Source organism: Otolemur garnettii, unplaced genomic scaffold, assembly GCF_000181295.1.
Source record: "Otolemur garnettii isolate 467f Iridium unplaced genomic scaffold, OtoGar3 scaffold00064, whole genome shotgun sequence".
NCBI classification, from domain to species: Eukaryota; Metazoa; Chordata; class Mammalia; order Primates; family Galagidae; genus Otolemur; species Otolemur garnettii.
The window spans coordinates 10711493-10732734 of record NW_003852459.1 but is presented as its reverse complement, the minus strand read 5'-3'; the positions used below and the strand labels follow the sequence as shown (position 1 = coordinate 10732734).

The following is a 21242-nucleotide window of genomic DNA, read 5'->3' as shown; positions in this document are numbered from 1 at the left end:
CCATATGCTGGAGGTGGCAGGTTCAAACCCAGCCCCTGTCTCAAAAAAAAAAAAAAAAAAAAAAGGAAGGTCTTGATGATAAAAGCCAACTTCCAGAGGTGCCACAAAATGTATTTTGACCAAGTACTAAACTGGATACTTTTTCAGGACTGTGCTTAGGTGTTTAAGGTCCACCTTTGAGCTTAAAATTCATTTTTCTTCAACCATTCAAATGCCAAGAATTATTTTAAGACAAAAACTTGTTTAAATAGATGAGAACTGGTGTGCTCTAATTTAGTCAATCTAAAAAAATATTAGATGATGAGATAATTCAAGCCATGAGCCTCGACCCCATCTGTTTTGGTTTCTGCTTTATGGAAAATCGATGCTGAGAAAATGCAAATTTTGCTTCTTTGGTTAAAGAATAGCAAAGACATAATAGGCTAATAATAGGCTGTTATTCCCTGGGCTGATTTTTCTTTTATTTTCTTTGCTACATTTTCTTTTCCCTTTGACAGAGACTGTACAAGGAGAACTATGAGAAGACAAAGGCAAAGAGCATGAATTACTGCGAGACTCCTAAATACCAGCTCGATACTTTGCTGAAGAACTTCAGCGAGGTTGGCAGCAGCCCGGGCACCTCTGGGGCTGGAGGGCTTTCCTACCGTCTGACTTCACGGACATGTGTTTTCTTTTTCAGGCTAAATATAAAGATTTATATGTCAAGAACATTTTGGGACATTATGTGGGCAGTTTTGAGGATCCGCATTACACACACTGCATGAAGGTTTCGGCTCAGAACAGTGATGTAAGTCTGAAGGCAGCCCTTCCCGCTTCGCAGTGGCATTGGTAGGGAGCACTAACAGTGATGATCTGGTTTTGGTTTTTCTCATTGTAGAAAGGTTACAAGGCAGAATATGAAGAAGATAAAGGCAAGTGCTATTTCCCTCAGACAATAACGCAAGAATATGAAGCAATCAAGAAGCTAGACCAGTGTAAAGATGTGAGTCAACTGCCCTGGATTCCTGCAGTTGGGTCTGGGTTTCTTGTGACATCTAGTGGTAAATTTAGCAGGAGTATAAATGCTAACATCTCGTTGCTAGCAGGAGATATGCAATTTAAAAAAAATTTGTTTTTGGTGGGGAGGGAGCATGGAATTAAGGAACACAAGGATTCCTAGAAAGAGATGTGTTTGTTGTTAAATAATTTCCTGGGTTATGAATCTTAATTTGCACTAGTTTGTATACACTTAGATTTGGGGTAAAAGCAGGGAGAGCAGGTCTGTGAGAGATAGGTGTTCTTCCTTCAACAATTTTATAGGCGATGCTAGCGTGTGCCAGGCACTGTCCTTGGTGCTAAGAAAAAATAGGGAATGAGTGGGCTGCCTTGCAGAGCTTCCAGTGGAGTAGAAAACAATAAACCAAGCCCCCAAACAAGAAGGATATCAGGCAAAGATGCAAAAGCTAATGTAGGGGGATGTAGAGAATGGAAATAGGATGATGCTGATGATGACACACAGAGAGAGAGACTGCATGGGCGTGTTAGTTTGGTGGTCAAGGGAGGGCTAGGATAGGATAGGAATGTCCAGCGGGCATGCCAGGATCAAAGGAAGAGCAGCAGGAGGGACAGGTGAGAACAAGCTCTGCAGTGAAGAGGAGGTGTTGGGAAGTGGCCTTAGCATGGAATGAAACGGTAGGAGAGGAAGGAGGGAAGGAGTCTGCAGGGCTCCCAAGCTAAGGTACCTTTTGGGCTGTGGACAGCCATGGGAAGCCTTCAGCAGGGGAAGATTAATCTGGTTGCTGAGCTACAGCAGGGCGTCCAAGGCAACTTCAGAAGAGAGGGAGAAGGGGTGGAGGAAAGAAAGGAGAGAGAGAGAGAGAGAGAAAGGAAATGAGAATAGTTCAACCAAGTTTTCAGTGATAAAACCAAGCACCTTTGCCAGGAAACTTTTTATATGTTAGTGTGTATATAAATAAGAATATAAAGATACCTGATGAAATGTCACTAAGAGCATCTTCTTTTCTAGCATACCTACAAAGTTCATCCAGACAAGACCAAATTCACGGCAGTCACTGATACTCCCGTACTGTTGCAAGCCCAGCTCAACACAAAGCATCTTAGTGACGTAAGTGTATGGGTTAGTGCAAGTGTGGGTGACCCAGAGTGCTTTGCTCAATTTACGTGCTTAATCTTCATGGACTTATCGGCCATCCCAGTGATATCATTTTTAAAGATTAGCTCATTAAAAAAAATCCAAAGGAAGCCGCTAAGTTGAATGGTAGCCTGAGGAAAATAGTGTTGGACGATAATAAAAGGGACTACTGTTTCTCCAATAATTCACTGATTTTTGGTGGGAACATCTTACTTGTTCATGAGGGGTCTGTCACGTACACACTAAGACTTCCTGCCAACCCTAAACCGTGTGGATGTCATTTATTGTTTTTCAGCTGAATTACAAAGCAAAACACGAAGGCGAGAAGTTCAAGTGCCATGTACCAGCCGATGCTCCAGAGTTTATCCAGCACAGAGTCAATGCCTACAATCTGAGTGATGTGCGTGCCGGGCCACAGAGGCTGGGTTTGCTGTACATGGGAAGAGAAAATACTACAGGCGTTAAAAAGATAGGATGAGGACTGATGTAAATAAACAACTCCTGATGTTGTTACCAGAGGAGATGTTGTGCTTTTAAGGCCAATGCTCTTCAGACTCTTACTTAGAGCAGATTTCATTTCCCACAGTCCTTATTGTCAGAAGCATTCTCTCAACTACCTCTGCTAATCCCCAGAGCTTTACAAGATCCTGTGTAAATGTCACATTTTGCCCTCGCCAAGCGGTTGTCATTTTAAGGATAGCAGAGTCTATAGAATGCTTACGGAACATTAAAAAGAGTATATTGGCTGGGCGTGGTGGCTCACGCCTGTAATCCTAGCACTTTGAAAGGCCAAGGCCGGTGGATTGCCTGAGCTCAGGAGTTTGAGACCAGCGTGAACAAGATTAAGACCTCGTCTCTAATAAACAGCCAGGTGTTTGTTTTGGTGGGCACCTGTAATCCCAGCTACTTGGGAGGCTGAGTTAAGAGAATAGCTTGAGCCCAGGAGTTTGAGGTTGCTGTGAGCTGTGATGCCTTGGCACTCTCCCCAGAGTGACAAAGTGAGACTCTGTCTTGAAAAAAAAAAAAAGAGTATATTATACTTATTTAGTGGTAGGGAGAAAGAAAGTGAATGACAGATAAATCAATGGTTGTGCTACCATTTGGTAAATACAGTATTTATAGGTACAATAAGTCCATATGTACACATTTTGATTTGTTTATTTGTACTGGATTAATTTGTGTTCATGTTGTTTTTACAATTCCTCTGCTGAATTTTTCCTATCTAGAATGTTTATAAGCATGACTGGGAGAAGAGCAAAGCCAAGAAGTTTGACATCAAAGTGGACGCCATCCCCCTGCTGGCAGCCAAAGCCAACAGCAGGAATGCCAGTGATGTGAGTATGGCCTGAGCAGCTGGGCAGGACGGCCTCAGGGACCTTCCTGGTTTGTGGGATCTGGCATGTGTGGTGTCTTTGCAGGTGCTGTACAAGAAAGACTATGAAAAGAACAAAGGGAAAATGATTGGGGCCCTCAGCGTTGAGGACGATCCCAAGATTCTGCACTCCTTGAAGACAGCCAAAAACCAGAGTGATGTGAGTGTCTTTGCAAACCCGTCTTGTTTTCAAGATGGCTTCCCTACTAAGATGCCCAAGGGTCGGTTTAGGTAAAGGGATTCCACCCCCGTGGCTCTAGCATGTTCCCCGACATCTGCTGTCAAGTATGTTAGAACGATGTCTCGGATTCTTGCACGTCTCACATTGAGGAGAAAAATTACTAATTTGGACTTGATGTCCATTTCACTTTGAAAAATGTGTCCATCAATATTTAATAGAATACTAAATGTAGAATATAAATGTCTGAACACAATAACTAAGGAAATGACATGAAGGCTATGTTAACCAGTTGGATGAAAGTATTTCAAACTGTGTGTAGAAACAACACACTGTACCCCATGATAGTATTAATGTACACGGCTATGATTTAATAATAATAATAAAAAACTTGACCAAAAGTGAAAACAAAAATGAAGGGAGCAGAATGTTGCAAAAGAAAGAAAAAAACAAAACAAAACAAAGAAGATCTCTTAAAATAATATGATATGAACAATGCATTGCAGAATAATTGCACTACTACAGCTGTATGAATCTTTGCGTGCATTCTGTCTTTTTACGATCATCTCAAGTAACTAAGTACATATGGCATGTTTGTAAGTAAAGCAGTCGATGAAGTTCCTTACACCTCTGCATTTATTACCGTGCCCCTGAGTATTATTAACTTTTACACGCCCCATAAAATATAATTTATCACTTAAATAATTCACTTTGTGTCAGGGTTTAGTGTGTTTCAGTGCTTTCTTGCTCATTAAATGAGTTTTTTTTCTTAACAAGCCAAGAATGTCCTTTGTATTTAACATTTGAATTGATTTCTAACACTGATTTTTTATAATACTTTGGCATGTAATTCCATAAAAAAAGAAAACGTGGATTTCATTTCACAATGCCAGAGGAAAACAACTCAGAAAATTGTTAAATACACGTGGCATTTAAGTGATAAGAAATAGTTTTATCCTTAACTTACCATTAAGATTGACCCCAAAAAATCATAAAAGGATGCAACTCTCAAATAATTATTTCTTTGCATTAGGAAGCAAATAGTAGAGTTTGGGGACTGGCATATCTATTGATTGTTCAAAACAGAAGTTCAGCTCGAAGTCGCTCTGAAGAAAAGTTACGATCTGATGCAGAAATACAAAGGCAGAGCTGCCGTGGTCAGCTGAACATCCTGGGGTTGTTTTCAACATGTGTGATCATTAGTTTCTGATTCAGCATTGTCCACATGATAACAACAACTGGCTGTTTGGAACTTTCTTTCCATTTAACAAACCAAAGCTTAAGAACTGAAATCCCATGTTTTCTAAATCATTTTCCAATCACTTAGTAACTAAACAGTTTAGAGTACTTACTGCCACCAGGCAGGGGAAAGAGTTTAAAGATATCGTTGATCTGAGTATTACAGGCAGAAATGTATTGTTCATCCAAATTATTCATAATTAACTGCATACCGTGTGTGTATCTTTTTTAATTAAATCATAGCTGTGTACATTAATAAAAAAAGTATTTAATAGAATATTGATTATAGTTCTCAAAACCATTGGGAAAAAATCACTAGATAGATATTTTCATGTTTTTTCTAATTGAAAAATAGGTTTTAAATGATAATTTTTTATTTCAAATTAATACGAGGGTACCAATTTTTAGGTTACATTGCTTTCAATTCTAAGATACGGTTCAAGTTGTAGTTGAATCCTTCACCCAGGGTGGAATGCTGAACACCCTCACATTGTGCACAGGGCAGTGAGATCCCGCCAATTCCCCTCCCTCCTGCCTTAGATGATAATTTTAAAACTATATTTACTTTGGAAGAAATTCATGAGTCAAATTTTAAAAATGATCTTAATATAGCTATCTTTGCTCTTTACTTTTATTTATTTATTTTGAGACAGAGTCTTACTCTATTGCCCTGGGTGCCATGGCATCATCATAGCTCACAGCAACCTTAAACTCCTACGTTCATGAGATCCCCTTGCCTCAGCCTCCCAAGTAGCTAGGACTACAGGCACGCAGGCTAGTTTTTCTAATTTTAGTAGAGGTGGGGTCTGGCTCTTGCTCGGGTTGCTCTTAAATTCCTCAGCTCAGGCGATCCACTTGCCTGGGCCTCCCAGAGTGCCAGGGTTACAGGAGTGAGCTACCACGCCCGATGATCCACCTCCTCAGCCCCCCAGAGTACTAGGGTTATATTGAGCCACTACGCAGGCAATCCTGGCTCTTTGTTGACTTTAGTAGTTGGTGTTGGCCTAGATCCAAGACAAATACTCTGTGAATCAAGGAATTATAGGCTCATTTGAGAATCTGATAAGAAAAACTAGATTGTCTGTCAATGAACATTTTTTCCCATACCTTTTACCTGAATTTCAGGGAACCCATGACTTCCCTAAGGCTTATTTATAGGTCATATATCATTTCCCAGTTAAAATTCTCATCACAGAGAGATGAACAGTTACTACTGCAAATTACAGTCTATGCTTTGTTTTAGAGAATCCCTCAAGAGTGGTGCGAACATTGAATTTTACCCAGGCCTTTGTAGAATGCTTTACCTTCTTTAACTCATTTTGCATTTCCTTGATAGTCACACAGCACTTTAAAACATCCAACTCAGTAATTTCTCTAGCAACTCTACACTGAGTCTAAAGTGCTTACAAATCACACAGCCCATCAAAATCGGTCTCAGAACCCAACAGTCGGCACATAATAACTGTTCGACCAAAGTTTGTGAATTGATTGATGTTGGTGACCAAAAGGGATAGTAAACGAGCCATCCTCCTGTAATATCCAGGCTTGATCCTAAGCTGCAGGTAGAAAACATGTGTAGCTTTTTAAAAAGAACCTCTTACAGCCATTTGTATGCTTGGCAACATTTTATGTATGTGATTATGTGTGAACTGGTGCGAACATGAGCAAAAGAGTCAAAACAGATTAGTCCAAAACACTTCCACACACTGACTGCTGTTGCAATGTTGTGTTATCAGTTTGTTCCTAATAAAAACATTTTTTTGGATGTTCCCTATCAGAAAGTTACCATCTTTAATTTTCATAAACCATGGTCTAGATTTTAAATTAAGGGCAAAGTGCATTCAGTGAAAATGACTCCCTATAAAATATGAGAAGGAAGATCAATATCCCTAAGAAAGCTGAAAGATAGATGAAATGCCTAAGGAATTGCTACGGAAGGTTTGTAACATGTACTTGCTTGGGTCACTGTCTTTAACACATAGTGATTATGGGGAGATGAGTTTAGAATTTTTCTAAGGACAGTGGGTCAGAATTTTTCTGTCTATTGAGGTAATTGGTGAGTGGAAATGCTGAAGCTGGGAATCTGATCTAATTAGTACCCTGTGCAAATAGTCCAGATATTCCAAATATTCTCCTTTGAGGTCTTTTAACTGCTGCAATCTGAAGCTTCTTAATGTACCTACAAAATTAAACTTGGTATGAAAAAAACCTCTGGGGTTCTCAGTAGGGGTTATCTACTGTTGAGAACATAATAGATTGAAAAATCAGTAACTATCCATTTAAAAATGATTCTGTAGGCCAGGCACAGTGGCTCACACCTGTAATCCCAGCAATTCTGAGAGGCTGAGGCAAGAGGATCCCTCGAGCTCAGGAGTTTGAGACCAGCCTGAGCAAGGGCAAGACTTTGTCTCTACTTAAAAAAAGAGAAGAAAAGAAAAGAAAAAATTAGTTGCTTGTTGTAGCGGGTGCCTGTAGGCCCAGCTTCTCAGCAGGCTGAGACAGTAGGATTGCCTAAGCCCAGAAGTTTGAAGTTGCAGTGAGCTATGATGCCACAACACTCTAGCCTGGGGCAACAGAGTGAGGCTATCTCAAAAAATAAAAAAAGAAAAGAAAGAAAGGAAAGATTCTAGAAAGCCAACAAGTCTACAACCCCTCTGTGGAAGTAGTCATTTTATAAAATCATATTTTATGTGATTATCATTAATTAAACAAGCTTATTTATTGGAAAACTATTCAAAGGTTAGATTACATTAATAGAAGTAACACTTGTTAGTGGTCCTTGAGAAACATTGTTTAAAAAATAAAATTCCTGGCTCAGTGCCTTTAGCTCAGTGGCCACATACACTGAGGCTGATGGGTTCAAACCCAGCCCTGGCCTGCTAAACAACAATGACAACTACAACAAAAAAATAGCCAGGCATAGTGGCAGGTGCCGGTAGTCCCAGCTATCTGGGAGGCTGAGGCAAGAGAATCCCTTAAGCCCAAGAGTTTGAGGTTGCTATGAGCTGTGACGCCATAGCACTCTACCCAGGGCAACATAATGAGAATCTGTCTAAAAAAAAGATAAAATAAAGTAAAATTCATGAGACACAATTATAAGAGGGACTTTACCTAAAAAAATGCAAATATTGTAACCTAATTCTTTGTACCCTCCATTAACCTGAAACAATAAAAAATTTTTAAGAAAAAATAAAATAAATAAAAAGCTATTGTACTAGGAGAAAATAAAAATAAAAATAAAATTCCAGGTGGAAACAGAAGCTGTGCCTGTTCTCCTGTCTGTCTGCTGTGACTCTCTGACATTGGCTCTCTGATTTGGGAAGCTCTTCTATGAGTGATTTTCGGGGAGCAGGTTGTTTTAATGGTGTGTAACGTGAATGAATCTGGGGGCAGAGTAACTACTCAGATGTTTAAATCTGTTTCTGTGACTTGTATTTATTGTTCGTGAGAGATCTCTGTGCTTTTCTGGAAATGCATTGCGGGAGAATTTGTGGTCATACATGCTCATTTCCTATTCACAGCGTGAATATCGCAAAGACTATGAAAAGTCAAAAACCATCTACACAGCACCTCTTGATATGCTGCAAGTCACCCAGGCTAAGAAATCTCAGGCAATCGCCAGTGATGTGGACTACAAGCACGTCTTACACAATTACAGCTACCCCCCAGATAGCATCAACGTGGACCTCGCCAAGAAGTCCTACGCACTGCAGAGTGATGTGAGTAGCCAGGTTTTCTCTCGCCCTCTTTTGAATGTGGAAACTGACAAGGATTTCTAAATTGAGTGAGGTTTGTGTCACTTCTCAGAGAGATCTGCATTGCCCTTTGTATGTAAGCAAGTACGTAATAGGAAAATGTCCCATATGGTTCTGTAAGATTGCAGCCTTCAGGGTTGGGGAGACCTGGGTCTGGCATGCACTCCATCACTATTTCCTGGTGGGAAAGTAATCAGCCTTGCCGATTCTAGAGTCCTCCTCTGTAAAATGGAAATAAAAAAAAATTTTTTTTGGAGGATTTAAATACATACAAAATACTTAGTGTGGTACCAGGTCCTGGTGAGTTCTCAATAAACATTCACTGTTATTTCCATCACCATTAATGTAATCATGGCATTCATCATTATCAATAATTTTTACTTAGATCACTATTTTATCTAAAAAGAAAATATATCATTTATAATATCAGTTTTTATAACTGGGTTTTTTCCATAGATCAAAACTTCTTTAGTCAAATTAGTCTAAGTTTCACCACTGAATACGCTATCTTAACAAATCTATTTCTTTTTTTCTTTGAGACAGTCTCACTATGTTGCCCTCAGTAGAGTGCTATGGCGTCATAGCTCACAGCAACCTCAAACTCTTGGGCTTAAGTGATTCTCTTGCCTCAGCCTCCCAAAGCTGGGACTATAGGCATCTGCCACAACGCCCAGCTATTTCTTTTGGTTGCAGTTATCATTGCTATTTAGCAGGCCTGGGAAAGACTTAAACCCGCCAGCCTTGGTGTATGTGGCCAGCGCCCTGCTCACTAAGTTGTGGGTGCCGAGCCTGCAACTCAATTTTTATAAATGTAGTGAAATACACATAACAAAGTTTATCATGTTTACTGTTTTAAGTATACAGTTCAGTTCAGTTCGGTATATTCAAATTATTGTACGACTATCTTCAGAACAATTTCATCTTCTAAAACTGAAACTCTACATTCATTAAAGGACAACTCCTATTTGCCTCCTTTCCAAGCATGTGGCAACCATCATTCTACTTTTTGTTTCTATGAGTTTGACTTCTCTACATACCTCGTATATGTGAAATCATATGGTATTCGTCTTTTTGTGACCGGGCATAATATTCTCAAGTTTCACCCATGTTGAAGCCTGTGTCAGAATTTCCTTTCTTTTTAAAGGCTGAATAATATTCCTTTGTCTCTATACACCACCTTTTGTATATCCATTCACTCTTGGTGGACTTGGAGTTGCTTCTACCTGTTAGCTATTTTGAATAATGGTGCTACGAATGCCTCTTTGAGATTTGGCTCTCAGTTCTATGGGGGCGAATTATTGGATCATATGGAAGTTCTATTTTTAATTTTCTGAGGGACCAACATACTCTTTTCCATGCCAGCTACACAATTTTACATTTCTCCCACCAATAATTGTATTTTATGCGTGGTTATCCTGTTTGTTATTTGTTTACTTTGCTGTGTTTCTTCATCCCAAATAGACTGTAAGCCTCTCAAGGGCAGGACCGAATTGCATTCTTAATTTTTCATTTCAGTTAAAAGGCCCACACTAACGAACAATTCAAATTTTGCATTTAGGGTGTAAGTTCTAGGTATCATCTATTGTCAGACGATTAGAGTAGCTCATTATTTTAATAGTATCCAGTAACTGTCCCCCCAATAGGACCAATTCCAAATAATAACTATTTCATTAAGTGAACTAATGAGTGCAAGTATTTGAAAGTGTTTTATCAGGCAACATAGAAACCCTCTGAAGTTGACCAGTACACATGAAGCACCAAGCCTGCAAACATTTAGTACAAATAACTACTATCAAGTCTTATCTAATAAAAAATGAGCAAATTATCTACCTGGGACGTAGCCTGCAGATAAGTGGCCATAGAAACAAAATGGAGTTCTAGGGAGCAAGCCTCTCATATCTGATGATCTAAATACAACAATTTCATTTATTCTTTAAAATGCAGCTTTGAATTGAGCATTTTCCAGATTGGAATTAGAGTTCCACATACTTCCGTTAAGTTGGAAAATAAGGATGAAACGGAACGCATTCCGGTTATAAGAAAAGTGAAAACCTATGGGTGGTTAACGTGGATCATCACAGAAATGGGTCACATAACCTTAGTGTCTGGAGGGGTCAGAAATCCTAAAAACATCGCTTTGGGTAAAATGGTAACGATTTTATAAGGATGACACTGAGCAGAGAAATGTGACCTCTCTCTTGGTATTCTAGGTCGAATACAAAGCTGACTACAACAGCTGGATGAAAGGTTGTGGCTGGGTGCCTTTCGGGTCCTTAGAAATGGAAAAGGCAAAGCGGGCCTCAGACATCCTCAACGAGGTAAAGCCACGGGGCCTTGGAAGAAGCGTTGGGATGTGTTGTGTCAAAACCCTCCAAGCCGTGGGAAGTGCCTCCTTCACTGGTTTGTTTTCTAGTCATTGTCTCTGAGGAAAAGAATTTAGCCAGATGCATAAATCACCCAGACAGACAAAAACAAACCATTCTATTACCAAAATCACGTACGTTAACCATTCATGACAGAAATACTTTTAACAACTTTACTGAGGTCGAATGTGCGTACTGTAACATTCATCCATGTTACCTTGACTAGCTTTAGTAAATTCTTATCATCATGTATTCATCACCACAGTGTATTTTAAAAATACTGCTGGCACCCCAAACAGTTTCATCAGAACATTCCTGCTCTCATCTTCAGACTCGCAACCAGTAACCTGCCTTCTATGTTTACAGTTTTACCTTTTCTAGAGATTTCTTTTTTATCTGGCTTCTATCACTCTGCATGACGTTTTGGAAGTTCGCCCCCAATTCCGCATGTGTTTGTAATTCATTCCTTTCTGTTCCAGAGTAGCAATTCTTTGTATGGCTACACAGAACACATTTTTATTATCTCTTTGCCAGTTGGTAGACATGTGGATTGTTTCCAGTTTGGGTGATTATGAATAATTCAGCTGTGAAAGAAACCTTTGAAAAATTATACCCCATATCATATTCTGGGTGACTTGGAAGTAGTAGATAAATTCTTATTCAGTCTAAGAAAAAGCGGTGATGATCTTGAGGCTGATGCAGCAGCACAGTTCTCTGTCCCTCCTCCACTAACCGCTGAAAATTCTTGCTGTTGTCGCGAGAACCCATAGGCAAGGAGGATCGATTGTATAAAGGACGGACGAGCTGAACGAAGGTTGTCTTCAACGCGCAAGATTTTGTTGTTCTTGTTTACTACTTTTGTTTGGTTTTGGCAAAAACCATTTGATTGCTGAGAGATCATTCAGAAAACATTCTTTTGGGTGGGTGGTTTTCAGAAGTCTGAAGCTGAAAAAGTTGTTACTGTATAAGCACAGGTGAGATAGGAGGCCTGGACAAATAAATAGAAAAGATTACAGGAACGAGGGCGGCTAGCAGTTGCCAGCTCCCAGTTGGCACACCTTCCCAGGTCCGCTGCCTGAGTCTCTCCAGCACTGCAGGGATAACTATGCACTAACTATATTAAGGCTCAAAAAGCAGAAGTCATGCCCTTCTTTTCAATAATCCCTAGCTGCTGCCCCACTTCCTCAATTCCTGCTCCGTCAGCTGAGAGCTTCTCTATGCCAGTGGCTGACGGAGTGACAGGGAAGATGCCGTTCATGAGAACGTGTTAATTAGTGTCATGTGAGGACACACCAGATCTCCTAGCTTGCCTTTCTGTTAATCCTTTGGAAAACCCTGTGATGTTTCGGGATTCTTCTTAGCTGAGAGTACCTTCTCTGTTGTCACAGGCAAGAAATTAAGGGAGGAGTCTGTCTGATTCCTGGGAGCTGCACGCGTCTGTACTGCCCCAAACCATCCAAAAGTACATCCATTTTTAACATGCTGATTTTTGTATTGTATGAATCAAACCAATCAAGACGCTAGTGCTTTTACATTGTAAAATTAGGAAAAATCTTCCTTGCCCCTCCAAAATAAATTTCAAGGATTTGACATGTTACCCTTATAGGGAAAAATAATATAATTGTCTTTCTCTTTTTGATTTGCAAAACAGAAAAAATATCGCCAACATCCGGACACACTCAAGTTTACTTCAATCGAAGACGATCCAATTATTGTGCAGTCTAAAATTAACCAGGCCCAAAGGAGTGATGTAAGTGTTAATCCCATATATATATTAATAAATAGTACTAACACAAATAAATTTGTATCTCAAAGGTACCAATCACCTGCAGTTATTATGAGCAACTGTGTAACTCCCAGCTGCTCATTACCAAGGCACATGGTAATGTGGTCCTTAAGAGCAATGTGTACCAGGTACTGCTCTGTTATTTTAGCCATTGGACATTGCTTTCTAAGGAAAAGGCAAAAGCAATTTCTTTCACTGACAAGAAAAACCACAAGCCTATTTCTAGGAAACACTAGAATGAATGAATATTGGCATTACGTGAAACGGAGGGGTTATATTTTAAGTCAGAGCTAAACCAAGAATCATACATAATCAAAGCCACCCCTGAGTCACTTTAACCGTCCACACAGTATAATGTAGGTGGTTGGTGTATTGCACCCTGTTAACCTTCCCTATGCTCAGGAAACTGTCTGTAGGTTAATATATTTGTTGGGTCACCTCTCTGGGTTGATTTCCACCAGGAGTCCCTACCCAGGTCCAGGGATTCCTAGTGCATACCAAGGGATCTTTGCAAGACTGAACCAGCACTAAGGCAGGACCCTCATACGCAACTGTATGTGTGACCTTGAATGCCTACAGATATTTGTACATAATGTGGGAATTTGCAGAGAGTCCCTTAAAACCATCTCTGTGCAACATGATCAACTATGACATTGTCTTCTGGCATTATGAAATGTTTCTCTCTATTTATTTGTTTATTTATGCATTTTTTTCCTTTCCAGATCGCTTACAAAGCCAAAGGAGAGGACATTATCCACAAATACAACATGCCGGCAGACCTGCCCCAGTTCATCCAGGCTAAAGTTAATGCCTACAATATCAGTGAGGTGCGTATGTGGACTCACAGGCATGTCCAGCCCTCACTAATGTGGCCTCTGAGTTATATTCAAATGGCATTTTTTTTTTCAGAATATGTACAAAGCAGACTTGAAAGACTTGAGCAAGAAGGGCTATGACCTGAGAACCGACGCGATTCCCATCAAAGCCGCCAAAGCTGCCAGGCAGGCGGCCAGTGATGTAAGTCCGGTTGTGGTCACCCGTGTGTAACTAGGGAATGTGGGCAGGTGCACTGTGATCCGAAAGTTGCTCTGTGTGCTGTCCCCAGCTGGAAGCAGGTCTGCCTGAAAACCATTCAGGAAAGAAAGTTCCCCAAATAGATCTAGATATTCTTGGGAGAAAAGATTTTGTGTAACTTTCTACTAATCAATTCTAATCAAGTCCCCTAATTTAAAATTGTCATCTATAAAGTGACTTGCCACTGAAGTCATAATAGCCTCCTGATGGTAACATTTTATTTCCAAACTTTCTTAACTTATATGATTTCCCTATTCCTCTTGTCTCTCTCTTTTGTCTTCATTACTTCTATAGACTGGTGAATTGGCTCCAAGTTTCACTGCCCCTAAGAGTCATTAGGTTCCATTAAAGTTAAGAGTTTTATTTTTTGTTTTAATTTTTCTTTTAAAATTTTTAAACTTGATGCATTGTAATTGTCCGTATTTATGGGGTGCTCTTCCCATCCCCCTAGAGAGTCTCAGTCCCCCTTATTTTATTATTCAGAGCCAATTAATGTTTAACCACTCATGGCTCTGGGTGTCCCTTTGAATAACTGAGGATTCATTAAAATTCTTCTTTTATTAAAATTCTACCACTACTAAAATTCTATGACTAATCAAATAGCCAACTATTTGGGGCTCAAGCAGCGCAGTACAACTGGTAGAGATTGTGAAATATTTACCTTTTCATTTTTCTCCACTAGTGTTTAAGTGAAAAGGAGCAATGTAGATGGGTGGTGCCTGTCAAAGGAGTAGAGCGCCGGCCCCATATGCCAGAGGTGGCGGGTTCAAACCCAGCCCTGGCCAAAAACTGCAAAAAAAAAAAAAAAAAGAAACAATGTAGAGATTTATTTTTTCACTGATATGAATTATGGTAACAGAAGCAGCTATAGACAATGGAACAGGTTCTAAGTAACATTTTAATCTTAACAGGCTACATTTCAAGTTATATATGGTTGAATAGCTAATGGTTTGATTATTGAAATATCAAACCATTGCTGGGAAGTTCAATCACTTCAATCACTTCTCATTGTTCCATAAAACCTTCAAAGTGACATTTTAAATTACTCCCACGTTTGTTGCCAATAGGTTCAGTACAAAAAAGATTATGAAAAAGCTAAAGGGAAAATGGTTGGCTTCCAAAGTCTCCAAGACGATCCGAAACTGGTTCATTACATGAACGTGGCCAAGATACAGTCTGACCGGGAGTATAAAAAGGACTATGAGAAGACCAAGACTAAGTACAACACACCCCACGATATGTTCAATGTGGTGGCAGCTAAGAAAGCTCAGGACGTTGTCAGCAATGTCAACTATAAGCATCCTCTCCATCATTACACCTACCTGCCTGATGCCATGGACCTGGAGCTGTCTAAAAACATGATGCACATCCAGAGTGATGTAAGTGGCATTCACCTGCAAGAAATCCCCTTGTGAGTTCAGAGCGTGCCGGGAAGGGACCCACTGCCCGGGCCCTCACTCCTCTTTTCTCCCATCTGTAGAACGCCTACAAGGAAGACTACAACACCTGGATGAAAGGCATCGGCTGGATTCCTATAGGCAGTCTCGACGTCGAAAAAGTTAAGAAGGCAGGTGATGCTCTGAATGAAAAGAAGTACAGGCAACATCCAGACACTCTCAAGTTCACCAGCATCGTGGACTCCCCAGTCATGGTGCAGGCGAAACAGAACACTCAGCAAGTCAGCGACGTGAGTACAACACGGGGGAGGGCGGAGGAGACGGAGGGAAGCGCTTTAGAAAAGTAAATATCGGTTCAGCATTTTTATTCTTCTGGGCCAGTATCTTCTCATTTTATTTTGTTTCCTTCACTTAAAAATAAAATCAGAATTATTTTTAGTTTAGTCAGTAACGTTTTCATTTTCTTTTTACCTTCCTTTTAAAATTCTTTTCCTTTTCGACTGCTGTTGAAGTGCTATGTTATTGGATCTATTTGACGTGATGTGAAAAGTTCTATTCTAGGACCACACACACATACACAGAATTGAAGCTTCCATTCCAGACACTTTACCGTGACACACTTATTGTGTTCAATTCTATATGTTAAGTGGCTCATATTTGCTTTTCACAAATCAAATATTAATACAGAGAAATAATACACACGAAAGCATGTGTTTGCTCCTAAGAATTCAGCATATGCAATCATTCTAGAGACCGCTAATTTATGTTTTAGTGGAGATTAGTATTGCCTGCCTGCCTGGCCATGAACAGTGTCTGTGATCTGGCTAAAGTCAAAGTTTCTAATAAACAAGTTTGGTGTATAACAGTGTTAAAGAGACATCAAAATCACTCACTTGTTGATTCATGTAATGCATGATCTTTGACTACCTTCCATGTGCCAGGCACTGTATTATGTGTTGCTGGTGTAAAGATGAAACAGATGAGAGTTGGTGGCACTTAGGAATCACAGGAATATAGGACAAGAGCGTAAGACAAAGACATGTGTACAAAGAAACCTTGGCCATGCCGAGAGATGGGCACTGCCGGAGAGGGATGTTAAGTAAACACAAGGGGCTGTACAGGGGAATTGCCTGCTGGAGTTTCCCTGGCAAATAAAGGAAGGCACATTCCTCGCAAAGCGGATAATGGAACCATCGAGAAGGAATAAACGGAAGGACAGTAGAGGGTCCAGGACTATAACTGATCAGTGAGTGTCTTGTGTGTTCATTTTAGAGTCTGGATCTATGGGTCAGGTAACAGGAGATGCTGAAGATTCTGATCCATAGAGTTTGCATTATCAGGTCTGTGTTTTAAAAGATAACTCTGGCAAAGAGAGCAGAAACTTAGAGGGGAGAGACTGGAGGCAGGAAGAGGAACTAGAAGGCTGCTACAGAAATCCCAAGGAAGACGTAGCTGGACATGAACTAAGGCAGTGGCTGCGGAAAGGAGAGGTTTAGGAGGTAGAATCTGTGAGATTCTGTCAATGCTTAGATACTGTTGATAGAGCCAGTGAGGAATTAAAAATAACACTCGGGTTCCTAAAACACATTAGTTAGTATTGGGGGATTAATTTAGCTATCAGCCATTCTAGATTTTACTTTTGGTCCACACATGCCAGTTTATATATGATATTACACGTAGACATGCCTGGGAAATGGGGTATATATGATAAATGGCAATTAAGAGGTTAGAAATCTACTTGTGATGCTGGTTCTATTTTAGGTTTAAGAATTAAGCAATTTGGGCAGCGCCTGTGGCTCAGTGGGTAGGGCACCAGCCCCATATACTGAGGGTGGCGGGTTCAAACCCAGCTCTGGCCAAGCCATAACAACAACAAAAAAATAGCTGGGTGTTGGGGCGGGTGCCTGTAGTCCCAGCTACTTGGGAAGCTGAGGCAAGAGAATCGCCTAAGCCCAGGAGTTGGAGGTTGCTGTGAGCTGTGTGACGCCACAGCATTCTACTGAGGGTGATAGATTGAGACTCTGAGACGCTGCCTCTAAAAAAAAAAAAAAAAAAAAAAAAAAAGCAATTTATTTCTACTACCACGAGGAAGATACAGGAAGATTTCTATATCATTTACTTTGATGTCTTTCAGTAAAAAGTGTAAATAATTCTTGAACATAATAATCTAGGGTAAATATAAAGCCATAAGCCTTTTAAGTATACTGGATTTGTTGATACATTTTTGCTGATATAATTATGATTGGAAAGTTTTTAGCAGAAGTGAAAGATTCATTCTAGGTACTATTTTCTCTCAAGGGATAAAAAAACAAAAGTGAAAAACAAAAACAAAAAAACTAACAAAACTTAAAGGGTTATCAATACCACTGGCAAAGAATAAATTTAACTGGCTTTATGAATGATGCCAGTCACATTAGGGTTTTGTAGTTGAATTTACTTTCCATTCATCTTCGGTGGTCAAAGATTTTTATTTTCTTAAGGATTTTTTTCTCCTTCTTTTTCCTTTTTTCTCTCTTACTACATAGTTGTTAGGTTTTCCTAAAGATACGAAGATGCTTTTTGTTTTAGGAGCATTTTTAACAACAGAAAATAGTAGGGAATTATGCGAGGCCTAATTCTTAAAGCATACAATTAATAGACTGTTTTTTTTGCACTGTGTGTAATGCGTTTTATTGCAGATCTTATACAAAGCCAAAGGAGAAGATGTGAAACATAAATACACGATGAGTCCTGATCTTCCCCAGTTTCTCCAGGCCAAGTGCAATGCTTACAATATAAGTGATGTAAGTAGGGTCTTTGATGGGGTCTAAAATCCCGACCTGGCAATAAAATAATAGAATTTTCAAGTAAGGTGGTGCATTAACAATCATTTAGGTCATTTTCCTACATACCCCCCACTGGAGCATATCCCACGGTAATGGTTCTTAATCTCTCCCCTTGGCCCTTTCAAGGGCAGGACAACTCTAGAGGGTAAAACATTCTTCTTCACATAGAGCCACCGTCTAGTCCCCTGAAACTACTACTTAGTTTTCCTAGTTTTGGATTTAGGAAGGATTATTCTTCTTCAAAAAATAAGAATAAATGAAATCCTTTTTTCCCTAAAACAACCCTAAAATTTCTAACACTGGCCCCTGGAACTTCTCTTACCTTCCTCTCATAAGACTGGGAAATTTCGGGTGACACCTGTGGCTCAGTGGGTAGGGCGCCAGCCCCATATACTGAGGGTGGCGGGTTCAAGCACGGCCCCAGCCAGCTAAAACAGCAATGACAATTGCAACAAAAAATAGGTGGGCATTGTGGCAGGCACCTGTAGTCCCAGCTACTCGGGAGGCTGAGGGAAGAGAATCGCCTAAGCCCAAGAGTTGGAGGTTGCGTGAGCTGTGATGTCACAGCACTTTACTGAGGGGGACAAAGTGAGACTCTGTCTCCAAAAAAAAAAAAAAAAAAAGACCGGGAGATTTCATTTTCTTTAGTTGGCTCTTGCATAGCATAGGTTCCAGAACCTTCATTACTTCCCTCTAGATCCACTCCAGCTTTCCAACATACTCCCTGTTCAGTATGTGCCGAAACCGCTTAGAGTGAGTCATTGGCACAGAGTCCAATAACTTCATCCTTCACATGAAGTGTGATGCTTTGTTAATGTGACTTCCTAAAACAGTCTGTACTACAGGGGATTCCTTTAACTTACATCTAGAAAAGAACAAAACCCTGGAGGACTCACTTCAGCTGACTAGTCCCCAGATGCTGACGTCCTCCTCTGCTTTCCCGTCCAGGTCTGTTATAAGCGCGACTGGCATGACTTGATAGCCAAGGGCCCCAACGTGCTGGGTGACGCCATTCCCATCGCTGCTGCCAAGGCATCGAGAAACATTGCCAGTGATGTGAGTAAAAATCTTAGGTGACATTTAGGTGGTTGCCTTTTAAAAAAGTAATCACATGTGTACTTCTTTGAATTGATATCTTATTGAAAGCAATATGTTGAATTAATGGCGTTAAAATTCTCCACCAAATATCGTTTTGAAAATCTGTCATTTTTAAACATTTTCTTTTCGGTTGGCCCCACGTGGTAATGCTGTCATCAGTCTGACAGTAGCTTTTCCCTCTGACTCATAGCCCGAATTATCTTCACTGAGACTTTCCCTGACGGCCCCCATTGATTTTCAGTGAGAACACCCGGACTGACATGAACGTGTTAAAATCAAATGACTGACTGTATCATAATTGTATTAAGAAGATTGAAAAATGTTAGATAAAATATGTGGTTTTGATAAACCGCAGGGGAAAGGCCTACCTTGTTAGGGTATAATTTTGATTCTTGTAAATCGATGCCCATTTTCATTCATAAAAGAGAAAGTATGCTCTTCTACTTCTTCCCATCTTTGAAAAACAACATTTTTATAAAGCAAACGTGCCCTGCAGCGTTCACTGCCACATACTATTCCAGGGGCTACGATCTTGGGCTGAGAAAAGAGAAGAAAGAATCCAACCAGATTTACAGACCACACAGGAGATAGAGATGTAACACTGTGTAACTTTCCTTCCAGGAGATAGAGATGTAACACTGTGTAACTTTCCTTAAAGGGATGGTACTGAAATGATCTTCCTCAGTGGTCTGTCTGCAATGCACATTGCTATGAAATAATTTAGTTTAAATAGAGAGCTAAGGTCTAAAGTATAAATGCCTTCTTTTTCCTTTTTTTTAAGTACTTCTCTTTTTTTTAAGCACTTGCACAGTGATTTTTCTGACATACCTAGAAAATGACTTGATAATTCTTTTGCTTGCTAAGCCTGCGTTAAAGAGTTGATGCTTAAATTGTAAGAGCTGAGTCTGCAGTGTTTAGGTGGATTTGAATTCTCTTGCATAAAAATTCAGGGTTTTGTCGTATTATGAGATAGTGCAATCTTTATCTCCTTGATGATCCCGGCTATGAGAGGTCTTGGACAGCAGAATCTTTCCTTTTAGGATTTTATTAATGGGAAACCCCACAGCAGTTCCTGCCCTTACTATATCTCCTTAATTCATTTGTGGCTGCTTCAGCAGTGAACTTGGACAGGAGCTGCTGATAAAGGGGGTGGGTGAAGGCCCAGCTCCCTGCATAGCTGGTACTCACATCCATGAGGTGAGATGATGAGTTGGGTTAGGAAAATTCACATCCTTGTGAAACCAGGAGATATTGATCTTTTATTTGGAATGTGTTGAACTTAATATGAAGTGTGAAAACTCAGTTGGTTTTAGATAAAGTCCAATGTGCAAATCATCCATAGGAATCATAGCAAAAACCAAGAAACTGGTCTTGAATTTATCACAATATTCCTTTGAAACCCCAACAGTGTTTGAAATAAATGTTTTTCACTCTGAAAGGGGCTGTGCTTTGTGTTTGGTTTTTTTTTTTTTTTTTTTCACTCTCTTCAGAAAGTCACCATGTTCTGAGTGCTTATGGTATGAATATAATCGCTGTGCTAATGTTACCACGCCCAGGGCTTTGCTAATCAAATTCTGTCTCCACAGTATAAATACAAGGAAGCTTATGAGAAGGCAAAGGGAAAGCACGTGGGTTTTAGAAGCCTTCAGGATGATCCCAAGCTGGTGCACTATATGAATGTGGCGAAGTTGCAGTCCGATCGTGAATATAAGAAGAACTATGAGAACACCAAAACCAGCTACCACACCCCTGGGGACATGGTTAGCATTACAGCTGCAAAGATGGCCCAGGATGTTGTCACCGGTGTCAATTACAAGCAGCCATTACATCATTACACATACCTACCTGACGCCTTGAGTTTCGAGCACACAAGGAATGCGAACCAAATTCAGAGTGATGTAAGTATGTGACGTAACAGACCCACGAGTGTTTGTACTTAAAGGATGACCATTTCTCTCCAGTTAATTAGACTTTATAATACAATAAGATATTTGAAAAATACACATTAGAATAAACAACCATTA

General features: G+C 40.0%; 1 protein-coding gene across 2 annotated transcripts in view; it reads left to right on the top strand.

The window, feature by feature from the left end:
• Nucleotides 1-21242, top strand: part of NEB (nebulin) — a 212936-nt gene that overhangs the window by 32364 nt on the left and 159330 nt on the right. For both annotated transcript variants that reach the window (XM_003793019.1, XM_012807124.1), the window contains exons 21-37: nt 498-599; nt 680-787; nt 878-982; nt 2006-2104; nt 2427-2531; nt 3358-3465; nt 3550-3663; nt 8442-8639; nt 10886-10993; nt 12690-12788; nt 13547-13651; nt 13734-13841; nt 14966-15277; nt 15379-15585; nt 17974-18078; nt 19069-19176; nt 20805-21116. In XM_003793019.1, the coding sequence (XP_003793067.1) occupies nt 498-599; nt 680-787; nt 878-982; nt 2006-2104; nt 2427-2531; nt 3358-3465; nt 3550-3663; nt 8442-8639; nt 10886-10993; nt 12690-12788; nt 13547-13651; nt 13734-13841; nt 14966-15277; nt 15379-15585; nt 17974-18078; nt 19069-19176; nt 20805-21116 (2403 nt within the window). The remainder of the gene's footprint in view (nt 1-497; nt 600-679; nt 788-877; nt 983-2005; nt 2105-2426; nt 2532-3357; nt 3466-3549; nt 3664-8441; nt 8640-10885; nt 10994-12689; nt 12789-13546; nt 13652-13733; nt 13842-14965; nt 15278-15378; nt 15586-17973; nt 18079-19068; nt 19177-20804; nt 21117-21242) is intronic.